The 12,044-nt window shown below is 40.5% G+C and overlaps 1 protein-coding gene across 7 annotated transcripts in view; it reads left to right on the top strand.

The window, feature by feature from the left end:
• FANCC (FA complementation group C) overlaps nucleotides 1-12,044 on the top strand; it is a 282,752-nt gene that overhangs the window by 143,169 nt on the left and 127,539 nt on the right. For 6 of the 7 annotated variants that reach the window (XM_034646674.1, XM_034646671.1, XM_034646669.1 and 3 more), the window contains one exon: nucleotides 5,251-5,307. The exons of the other annotated variant lie outside the window; for it this stretch is intronic. In XM_034646674.1, the coding sequence (XP_034502565.1) occupies nucleotides 5,251-5,307 (57 nt within the window). The remainder of the gene's footprint in view (nucleotides 1-5,250; nucleotides 5,308-12,044) is intronic. 7 annotated transcript variants of the gene reach the window in all.

Genomic DNA, 12,044 nt, shown 5'->3' with positions numbered 1-12,044 from the left:
TTGGTTTTTCTACTTGCAGGGATCAGGCAGTCTGGTACTGCCTCTTGTCAAATGTCTGAAATCATTTTGTCCAGTTTCCCATTTTTTGAATAAGGAAGAAGATAAATGCAATAGCTTGCTAGGATTAGAAGTCCTGAAGATTACTGGAGTGCTTTAAAAATCTTTGAGCAAATAAAGTTTCAAGAAATTGACAAGTCAGTTTTGTAGATTAACATATATATAAATATGCTACTTGCCCTCTGTATAGCTAACATTTTCAGGTTACAAAGCTCTATTGTAAACTGCCCTATTAGCATATAAATTGTAGGAGTTTGCAGAATGTACATGAAATACTTTAATAAGAGTATTTGTTCTGTAATAATGGTCCTTGGTTAATTTAAGATTGTAAAATTCAAAAAAAATTGTTGGGCCTCTGGATTAGATCAGAAGGAATTATAGCATTTTGAGACTGCGTGTTTTGGAATGGTTGTGCACAGGCAGTCTGCAACAAACTGATGGGTTTAAATCCTTGTTACTAGACAAGTCATAGAACTTCTCAGAAATACAATTTCCCATCTGCAAAGGGAAAATAATTTTGTCACCTTATAGTATTGTTGGGAGGATTAAATGATTATATATGATGTGTGTATATAAAGTTTTAAGAGCATGATTGATGTTAACTGCTCAGTTAATGTTAAATATTATTGTCATTGTTGTAATTGTGATGCTGAGTTTCTTATTCGATTAAGATTTATTCTTCTAAACCTCAAAATTACCATTTTAATAGAAACATCCCTTGTTTTTTAAAAACATGTATATTGTAGAACTTAAAGAATAATAAATAACACATATCTACCATTCAACATTGGCAAAAAAGAATATTATTATGTTCAAAGTCAGCCATACGACTCAGCCCCCTCACATATCCCATTATCTCTGATCCTGAATTTTCGTTTTATGATAGCCTTGCTTTATAAAAAGTATTTTGACTACATATTGATTTAGTCATAAACAACATATAATTTTTCATGTTTTTTTAATTCTATGTAAATATAATGACATATTCTTCCACTTGTTAGCTCAGTGTTTTTTTTTTTTTGTTTTTTTTTTTTTAAAGATTTTATTTATTTGACAGAGATAGAGACAGCCAGCGAGAGAGGGAACACAAGCAAGGAGTGGGAGAGGAAGAAGCAGGCTCATAGCGGAAGAGCCTGATGTGGGGCTCGATCCCATAAAGCCGGGATCACGCCCTGAGCCGAAGGCAGAGGCTCAACCGCTGTGCCACCCAGGCGCCCCAGCTCAGTGTTTTTTGATTTTGTTTTTTCAGATTCATCTGCATTGGTACATGCAGCGATAGTACATTCATTTTCACTACTGTATAGTATTTTCCTTATTTCTAGGTTTTTGCTTTTATTTATTTATTTTTTTTGGTTTAAAAATGTCCATTTCTGGGAGGCAGGCATCTATATTTCCATGTATGCAGCCCTATAGACAGCTAAATCTTTAGCCTTAATGGTTTAGTTGCATCTGGGTGTTTATTTTCTTTTTTTTTTAATGATTTTTTATTACATTATGTTAGTCACCGTACAGTACATCCCTGGTTTCTGATGCAAGGTTCGATGATTCATGAGTTGCGTATAACACCCAGTGCACCATGAAATACGTGCCCTCCTTACTACCCATCACCAGTCTATCCCATTCCCCCACCCCCCTCCCCTCTGAAGTCCTCAGTTTGTTTCTCAGAGTCCATAGTCTTTCNAGTCCATAGTCTCTCATGTTTCATTCCCCCCTTCTGATTACCCCCCTTTCTTTATCCCTTTCTTCCCCTACCGATCTTCCTAGTTCTTATGTTCCATCNGTTCTTATGTTCCATAGATGAGAGAAATCATATGATAATTGTCTTTCTCTGCTTGACTTATTTCACTTAGCATTATCTCCTCCAGTGCCGTCCATGTTGCAGCAAATGTTGAGAATTCGTTCTTTCTGATAGCTGAGTAATATTCCATTGTATATATGGACCACAGCTTCTTAATCCAGTCATCTGTTGAAGGGCATCTCGGCTCCTTCCATGATTTGGCTATTGTGGACAATGCAGCTATGAACATTGGGGTGCATATGGCCCTTCTCTTTACTACGTCTGTATCTTTGGGGTAAACACCCAGTAGTGCAATGGCTGGGTCATAGGGTAGTTCAATTTTTAACTTTTTAAGGGACCTCCACACTGTTTTCCAGAGTGGCTGCACCAACTTGCATTCTCACCCACAATGTAGGAGGGATCCCCTTTCTCCACATCCTCTCCAGCAATTGCTGCTTCTTGCCTTGTCTATCTTTGCCATTCTAACTGGCGTAAGGTGGTATCTCAGTGTGGTTTTGATTTGAATTTCCCTGATGGCTAATGATTTTGAACATTTTTTCATGTGTCTGTTAGCCATTTGTATGTCTTCATTGGAAAAGTGTCTGTTCATATCTTCTGCCCATTTTATGATTTGTTTATTTGTTTCTCGTGTATTGAGTTTGAGAAGTTCTTTGTAGATCTTGGATACCAGTCCTTTATCTGTGGTGTCCTTTGCAAATATATTCTCCCATTCCGTGGGCTGTCTCTTAGTTTTTTTGACTGTTTCCTTGGCTGTGCAGAAGCTTTTTATTTTGATGAAGTCCCACGTGTTCATTTTATCTTTTGTTTCTCTTACGTTTGGAGATGTGTCATGAAAAAGGTTGCTTTGGCCAATGTCATAGAGGTTATNTCATTGGAAAAGTGTCTGTTCATATCTTCTGCCCATTTTATGATTTGTTTATTTGTTTCTCGTGTATTGAGTTTGAGAAGTTCTTTGTAGATCTTGGATACCAGTCCTTTATCTGTGGTGTCCTTTGCAAATATATTCTCCCATTCCGTGGGCTGTCTCTTAGTTTTTTTGACTGTTTCCTTGGCTGTGCAGAAGCTCTTTATCCTGATAAAGTCCCATAAGTTCATTTTATCTTTTATTTCTCTTGCCTTTGGAGATGTGTCGTGAAAAAGGTTGCTCTGGCCGATGTCATAGAAGTTGTTGCCTATGTTCTCCTCTAGAATTTTGATGGATTCCTGTCTCACATTGAGGTCTTTCATCCATTTGGAGTTTATTTTTGTGTATGGTGTGAGAGAGTGGTCAAGTTTCATTCTTTTGCATGTAGCTGTCCAATTTTTCTAGCACCATTTATTGAAGAGACTGTCTTTTTTCCACTGGATGTTTTCTCCTGCTTTATCAAAGATCAGTTCCCCAAAGAGCGGAGGGTCCATTTCTGAGTTCTCNTTTCCACCGGATGTTTTTTCCTGCTTTATCAAAGATTAGTTGCCCAAAGAGCCGAGGGTCCATTTCTGGGTTCTCTATTCTGTTCCATTGGTCGATGTGTCTGTTTTTGTGCCAGTACCATGCTGTCTTTGTGATCACAGCTTTGTAGTACAGCTCGAAATCCGGCATTGTGATGCCCCCAGCTTTGTTTTTCCTTTTCAACAGTTCCTTGGCGATTCGGGGCCTTTTCCGGTTCCATACAAATTTAAGGACTATTTGTTCCAGTTCCTTGAAAACTGTCCTTGGTATTTTGATCGGGATAGCATTGAAAGTGTAGATTGCTCTGGGTAGTATGGACATTTTAACTATGTTAATTCTTCCAATCCATGAGCATGGAATATTTTTCCATCTTTTTATGTCTTCCTCAATATCTTTCAAAAGTGATCTATAGTTTCTAGGATATAGGTCCTTTACGTCTCTGGTTAAGTTAATTCCAAGGTAACGCATGGTTTTTGGTGTTATTGTAAATGGGATGGATTCCCTAATTTCTCTTTCTTCAGTCTCGTTATTCGTGTATAGAAATGCAACTGATTTCTGGGCATTGATTTTGTATCCTGCCACATTACTGAATTGCTCTATAACTTCTAGTAGTTTGGGAGTGGATTCTTTTGGGTTTTCCATATAGAGTATCACGTCATCTATGCAGAGAGACAGTTTGACTTCTTGTTTGCCGATTTGGATACCTTTTATACCTTCTTGTTGCCTGGTTGCTGTTGCAAGGACTTCTAGTACTATGTTGAATAATAATGGCGAGAGTGGGCATCCTTCTCATGTTCCTGATTTAAGGGAAAGGCTTCCAGCTTTTCCCCATTGAGAATAATATTTGCAGTAGCCTTTTCATAGATAGCTTTTTTGAGCTTGAGAAATGAACCCTCTATTCCTACACTCTGAAGGGTTTTATTTTTTTTTATTNTTTTTGTCTTCTGATTGCTGTTGCAAGGACTTCTAGTACTATGTTGAATAATAGTGGCGAGAGTGGGCATCCTTGTCGTGTTCCTGATCTTAAGGGAAAGGCTTCCAGCTTTTCCCCATTGAGAATAATGCTTGCAGTAGGCTTTTCATAGATGGCTTTTATGAGATTGAGAAATGTACCCTCTATTCCTACACTCTGAAGGGTTTTAATCAGGAAAGGATGCTGTATTTTGTCAAATGCTTTTTCTGCATCAATTGAGAGGATCATATGGTTCTTGAGTCTTTTCTTGTTGATATGATGTATCACATTGATTGATTTGCGAGTGTTGAACCATGCTTGCATCCCAGGTATGAATCCCACTTGGTCATGATGGATAATCCTTTTAATGTACAGTTGGATTCTATTTGCCAGGATCTTGTTGAGGATTTTGGTGTCCATATTCATTAAGGAAATCGGTCTATAATTCTCCTTTTCGAGGGGGTCTTTGTCTGGTTTGGGGATCAAGGTAATATTAGCCTCATAGAATGAGTTTGGTAGCTTTCCTTCTGTTTCTATTTTTTGAAATAGCTTTAGGAGAATAGGTATTATTTCTTCTTTGAATGTTTGGTAGAATTCCCCAGGAAAACCGTCTGGGCCTGGAGTTTTATTATTTGGAAGGTTGTTTATCACTGACTCAATTTCTTCATAGTTAATTGGCCTATTTAAGAAATCTATTTCTTCCTGTTTCAGTCTTGGTAGTTTATAGGTTTCCAGGAAGGCCTCCATCTCTTCCAGATTGTTTAGTTTTTTGGCATATAGCTGTTGATAAAAGTTTCTAATAATCCTTGCAATTTCAATGGTGCTGGTCGTGACCTCTCCCTTTTCAGTCATAATTTTAATAATCTCAGTCCTTTCTCTTTGTTTTTGGACAAGTTTTGCCAGTGGTCTATCAATTTTATGGATTCTCTCAAAGAACCAGCTTCTAGTCCTGTTGATTTGCTCTACTGTACTGCTGGTTTCTAATTCATTGATTTCTGCTCTACTTTTGGTCAGCTGCTTCCTCGTGAGTGGATTAGGCCTGCCCTTCTGTTGCTGTTCCAGTTTCTTGAGGTGAGAATATAGAAACTGCATTTTAGATTTTTCTATTCTTTTGAGTGAGGCTTGGATGGCTATGTATTTCCCCCTTAGGACTGCCTTTGCAGTATCCCATAGGTTTTGGACCGTTGTGTATTCATTCTCGTTGGTCTCCATAAATTGTTTAATTTGTTTTTTGATTTCCTGGTTTATCGAGTCATTCTTGAGCAGGATGGTTCTTAGCCTCCAAGTGNAGCAGGATGGTTCTTAGTCTCCAAGTGTTTGAGTTTCTTCCAAATTTTTCCTTGTGGTTGAGTTCCACTTTCAAAGCGTTGTGGTCTGAGAATATACAGGGAGTAATTTCAATCTTTTGGTATCGGTTGAGACCTGTTTTGTATCCCAGAACATGGTCTATTCTTGAGAATGTTCCATGGGCATTAGAATAGAATGAGTATTCTTTGGTTCTGGGGTGTAGTGTTCTATATATATCTATGAGGTCCAACTCGTCGAGTATGGCATTCAAAGCCTTTGATTCTTTGCTTAGTTTTTGCCAGGGTGTTCTGTCTATTTCTGATAGTGGGGTGTTGAGGTCCCCTACTATTACTGTGTTCTTATCTATATGTCTCTTTATTTTGGTTAAGAGTTGGCTTGTGTATCTTGCTGCTCCCCTGTTGGGGGCATATATATTAATAATTGTCATATCCACTTGTTGAATACTTCCTTTAAGAATAATATAGTGCCCTTCTGTATCTCTCTCTATGGCCTCTAGTTTAAAATCCAGTCTATCTGATATGAGAATTGCTACTCCAGCTTTCTTTTGAGGTCCATTTGCGTGGAAGATGGTACTCCATCCCCTTACTCTAAGTCTGAATGCATCTTTGGGTTCAAAATGAGTCTCTTGTAGACAGCAAATGGATGGGTCATGTCTTTTTATCCAATCTGCAACCCTGTGGCGTTTTATGGGAGAGTTTAAGCCATTTAGATTGATAGAGATTATTGACAGATATGATTTTAATGATGCCATTTCTCTTTAAAGTCTTTGTATCGGTTGTGACTTGCTGCTCTGTATCACTCTTGGGGCCTTTTTACCTTTATAGAGCCCCCCTTAATATCTCCTGTAGGGCTGGTTTCGTGGTTACGAAATTGGTTAATGACTGGCGATTCTGGAACGTCTTTATTTCTCCATCAATTCTGAATGACAGCTTTGCTGGATAAAGGATCCTTGGCTGCATGCTTTTCTCTGAAAGAACTTTAAAAATGCCCCCCCCCAACCCTTTCTCTCATTCCAGGTCTGTGTACACAGGTCTGATGTAATTCTGATACCTTTGACTTGGTACATGAGAAATTTCTTTGCCCTGGCCTCTTTCAATACTGTATCCTTGGATCNAATATTTGCGAATTGCACTATGACCTGATGTGGCCTAGGTTTGTCGTGGTTGAGCTTGGGAGGGGTCCTCTCTGCCTCTTGGACACGAATGTTTGTTTCCCTCACTAGATTAGGGAAGTTTTTAGCTACAATTTGTTCAAATATCTCTTCTAGACCTCTGTTTTTCTCCACCCCCTGGGGATGCCGATGATTCTGACATTGGATCGTTTCATTGAGTCAGTAATCTCCCATAACCTACATTCGTGGGCATGGATTTTTTTAAGACCAGCTTCTATTTTTGCTTTTTCTTCTACTAACCCATCCTCCAATTCGCTGATATGTTCTTCTGCCTCATTCACCCTGGCCATCAGAGCCTCTAGTTTTGCCTGCATTTGGTTCATAGAATTTTTAATTTCTGCCAGATTCGCTCTCATTTCCACCCTTAGAGATTCTATATTCTCATTAACATTTTCGTTAATACTTTTTTCAAGTCTACACATCATCTTGACCATTGTTACTCTGAATTCCATTTCTGATTATTTGGTTACATCCGTATCTATTAGTTCTGTGGCAGAGGCCACAGACTCATTGTCTTTTCTTTGCTGGGGGGACTTCTCCTTCTCGTCATTCTGATGAGGAGAGGTTGCAGGGTTGTCCAGAGCCCAAATCATTGACCAGGACCCAGGCTGTGTGCCCTTGTTTTATAGGGATCTTAGGGTTGTGGGCTTCTTGATTTTTCAGCCTGCCTTCTGGGGGAGGGGCCTGCCGCGCTGATACTCTGGCAACCCTGTTTGGGTAGAGTCTCCGTGTCTCCTGTGAGGGGGGATGGGGCTGGGCATGCTGTGAGCCGGTATTTCTGGGCTTTTGTTCTCTGGTGGCTTTCCCTGGCGGTTTGCTGTGCCTTTTCTGAGAGAGCAGCAGTGGCCGAATCTCAGCCTTTGTCACAGAACAGAGGGGATCACGGGCCGTTCTCCACTGATGTTCTGGCCACTTTAACTCTGTTACTGTTGGTGCTGCCCAACCCTGCAGCGTCCCGGGATGTGCGCCCCACAGCCGGCATCCCAGCCCTCACTTCCAGGGCCGGCGCGTCTCTGTCCTTTGTGTTTCTAACACTGCCACCCGCCCCGTGTGCTCCTGGATCTCCCGGTCTCAGTCTGATTCCAGTGAGCGTACTGGAGCTCCGTGAGAAGTCTGGTGGCGCGCGTTCCCCACTCACGGTCTCAGGTCTCAGTCGGTTCTCACGCGGATCCTGGTCCGCGAGTCTGCCAGCTCCCCCGTGCAGGTGGCTACCGCTTCCCGGGGCGGACACGGCGGCTCCCTCCCCCTTCCGTTTATCTTCCGATATCTGTGCGGTTTCACGGCTCCCCGCTTCGTACCTCAATACTCAGTGCTGGAGATGTTCATTTGTAGAGATCCAGATGTATCTTCCTGCGTCTCAGGCTGATCCGTGGATTTTCCTGCTGGTCTGGTACCTATCCAACTCGACTCAGGGGACCAGCTGAAAAAGGGGTCCCCTACTCCTCGCCATCTTAACCCCTCCCCCCTAGGTTTTTGCTCATGAAACGCAGTATGGCTCTGAATGTCTGGACATTTCTCCTGATGCGCCTGTGCTAGAGTTTCTCTGGATATATGTCTAGAAACGTAAATTTGACATTGTAATCTTTAGCCGACTGGCTGTGGAAGCAGATGAGACTAGAAGTGAGTTATTGCAGTATTCCAGGCAAAGGGTTATGAGGGCTTGAACCAGAATGGTTAAGTGATGGAGGGAAGCAGATGAATTTCAGACTCATTTTGGAAATATAATCAATAGGTGTAGGCATTATATTTCACAAAAGTGATGTGGGATGAGGAAAAGGGAATATCAAAGATGACTCCCAAAATTTGAAATGGAGGTGCATTTATTGAAATGGGTACTTCTCCCAGTAGTTAAGACATTTGATTTTGTTTTTAATTCATACATGGGTATTTCTTTTTTTCCTTTTTTACATTTTTAGTATCTCATTAACTGCCATTCCTAATGTTACTGTGCTTGCTTGTAAAATGCATCATTCTCTTTCCAATATGGTGCTTTAGATCTGATCTAAACATAATAATAACTAAATGGTTTGCAATTATATGTAATGACATTGAATAAAGACTCAAGAGGCTTTCTTAGGAATATCCTGAGATTTGGACTTATCTCTTGATTACATACAGTACCAAGCTGTGTGGGTGGAAGTTACTAGTTAGCCAAGTTTCAGATAGGTAATGTATGATCCCATTAAGGTCTTTTGTCCATGCTTAAGTACTTTTAAATGCATGGAGATTTGGAGGTAAAAAAAAAAACAAACACCGTAATTTATATGCTAAGGGATATAGCAAATAATACCAAGTCCAAACGTCTGGATTTGAATCTTGGCCCTGGCACTGATAAGCTGTGTATTAGTTTCCTATTGCTGCTTTAGCAAATTACTGCAAATTTAATGGTTTAATTGATACATTTTTTATCTTATAATTCTGGCAGTCCAAAGACCAAATAAGTATCTTTGGGCTAAAATCATGTGTTGGCAAAACTGCATTCCTTTTTTCTTTTCTTTTTTTTTTTTTAAAGTAAGCTCCACACCCAAGGTGGAGCCCAGTGCAGGGCTCCAACTCACGACCCTGAGATCAAGACCTGAACTGAAACAAAAGTCACATGCTGAACTGACTGAGCCACCCAGGTACCCTCAGAGCTGCGTCCCTTTTGCAGGCTCTGGGAAAGAATCCATCCTTGCCTTTTCCACCTTCGAGAGGCTACCCCACTTTCTTTGGCTTGTGGCCCCTTCACCTGCCTTCAGAGCCAACAAGTCCTTCTCAAGACTGCCATCTCTCTCTGTTCTCACTCTTCTGCCTCCTATTTTTACTTTTTTTTTTTTTTGAAGATTTTATTTATTTATTTGACAGAGAGAGCAAGAGAGGGAACACAGGCAGGGGGAGCAGGAGAGGGAGAATCAGGCTCCCCACTGAGCAGGGACCCTGATGCAGGGCTCAATCGCAGGACCCTGAGATCATGACCCGAGCTGAAGGCAGACGCTTAACTGATTGAACCAGCCTGGCACCGCTATTTTTACTTTTAAGGACCGTTATGATTATATGGAGCCCATCTGGGTAATTCAGGGTAATCTCCCTATCTTTGGTTCAGTCGATTAGCACCTTAAATTCCATCTGCAGCCTCAGTTCCCTTTTGCCATGTAAAGAACATAGGTTCCAGGGAATAGGACACGTGTGTACATGTACACACACACCTACCACAAACTTGGCGCTCACAGGCCAGTCACATGGGCAACTTGAGCAGCTTTTTTATCTGTGAGACAACAGCGATGATGATGATGCCATCACCTCTAGATTTAAGTGAACAGTTTTTATTCTTTTGGAGTACTTGTTTAAAAAGTAAACGATTTGCAAATGTTGCAGGTATTATTTTTGTTCTAGCTTACACTGAAGCCAGTATATAATATAGGAAAATACTTACAGACTCATAATCCACTTTAATCTTTTATCTCTGTGTCCATAAATCAGGTACTTTAAAATTCAGGAGATGTGTATGAATTTTAGTGTATTCTGTACAATGTGTGTACATGAGATATTTAAAGTATGTGTAAGCTCTAGTCCCCATTTTATTTTTTAAGCTAAGTAGTCTGGGAACAATAACTTTATGAGCCCAAGACATATGGCTCTATTGCAAACTTCTTATATTTGAAATTGTGTCACATTTATCAAAGAGAAGAAATCGGCTTCCATATAAGAAGGCAATGATGTAGTAAAGGACATAGATGGGTGATGTTTCTCTTAAAAGGCTTGTGGATTAGCACAAGTCATTTAAAGAGTTTAATACTTTCCTCTCCTCTGCTCCTCTCTGTCTCTTCCCTCCTCCCTGAAAAGTTTATTCAAAGATGGAGATGAAAAGCCAGGCAGCCAGATGAAGAGCCTGGCTGCTATCAGAGCCATTTGTGTCATACTCATAAACGCAGTCTAATCTATTCGTAAAATTCTAAAAGAGCATCAAATAGGAACTCTGACTCAACCAAAGGAATTTAATTTAAGTAACTTTATAAACTTATACCTATGTATCCATCCATGCATCCATCCATATCTATCTGCCTGTCTGTCTATCTATCTATCTATGTATTTGTTTTCCCATTCTTTGGAACAAGGTAAATTTTGTTAACTTAAGCCTCTAAACATAAACTGCATTTTGGTTTAAGATCAACTCATAGCTCACACAGCTTTGTGAACTTTTTTACTTTGTAGTATTTTGCCACAGTAAAGTATATAATGAGGTAGGTAGGGGAAGGTTGTAACACTGTGCTAGAGAGAGATACTTCCTGCCCCAGCGCTGAGTAGTGGAGCCATCTGCAATCCACAGCAGCATATGTCCAAGGAGAGAGATGGAAATGTGAAGTCTCCTGGAGGCCAGCGCAGTTCAAAGTTGGTTTTCTCAGTCTCGGTATTGTGGTTTTGGGGGATTTTATGGCTTTTTGAGGTATGTTTGGGAAAGAAGGATCCTCATTCCTTGTTTAACCTATGCAAATAGTCTTCAAGGACTTTGATCACTAGGAAGAGGGGAACGAGACTGTCATCTGTCCTCCAGATGAAAGGCTTGTCTTGGCAGGACTGTTACAGAGATTGGTCATGATTTTTTTGGTTGTTTTGATTTTATGCTTCTAGAAAGGATCTTTTAAAAAATTCTTATGGTTGTTTTGTTTTCTTTAATTCTTCTTGGTTTCTTTTCGTTTTAGTGATAGAAGTCATGGCCAGCTGTCTCTGTGAGTTCACTCACACATACCTCCCAAAGCAGGGAGGTGGGTTTAGGTAGAGGTTTGAAGGTCTTACTTTGGGGCAGGCCTGCCTGGTAATTTCTGGTGGAGCTGACTTGTCCTTTTAAAAAAAGACTTTTAGAAAAAAAACTTTGGTTTTTGGTTGGTTGGTGTTTATTTATTTATTTATTTAGAGGGTGGGAGCCAGGGTAGGGGCAGAGGGAGAGAGAGAGAGAATCCCAAGGAGGCTCCAGTGCTCAGCACAGAGCCCTATGTGCGGCTCGATCCCACAACCCTGAGATCAGGACCTGAGCCTACATCAAGAGTTGGATGGATGCTTAACTCACTGAGTTACCGAGGATCCCCTAGAAAAAAACTTTGTGTCGCCTTAGCTCCTACAGAGAAGACCTGCCATGCCTAGGTGACAGCTCCCTCAGCAAGAATGGGAGGATGGGGTCGGGGAAGTTGGTGAGCCAAGGGTGTCCTGACTGACATTTAAGTACCATCTGCGATAATACTTCTTGAAGAGTATGTCTTTAAAGCCATATTACTGTTGTGAACACAGTTAGAATGGAAAGCATATTTTTGATAGAAAACAAGTTTGGGGGTGAATAAACCTACAGAATTTTATG

Source organism: Ailuropoda melanoleuca, chromosome 17 (genome assembly GCF_002007445.2).
Source record: "Ailuropoda melanoleuca isolate Jingjing chromosome 17, ASM200744v2, whole genome shotgun sequence".
Taxonomy (NCBI): domain Eukaryota; kingdom Metazoa; phylum Chordata; class Mammalia; order Carnivora; family Ursidae; genus Ailuropoda; species Ailuropoda melanoleuca.
Note: the sequence above shows the minus strand (reverse complement) of the source record. Positions and strands in the feature narration are given on the sequence as shown.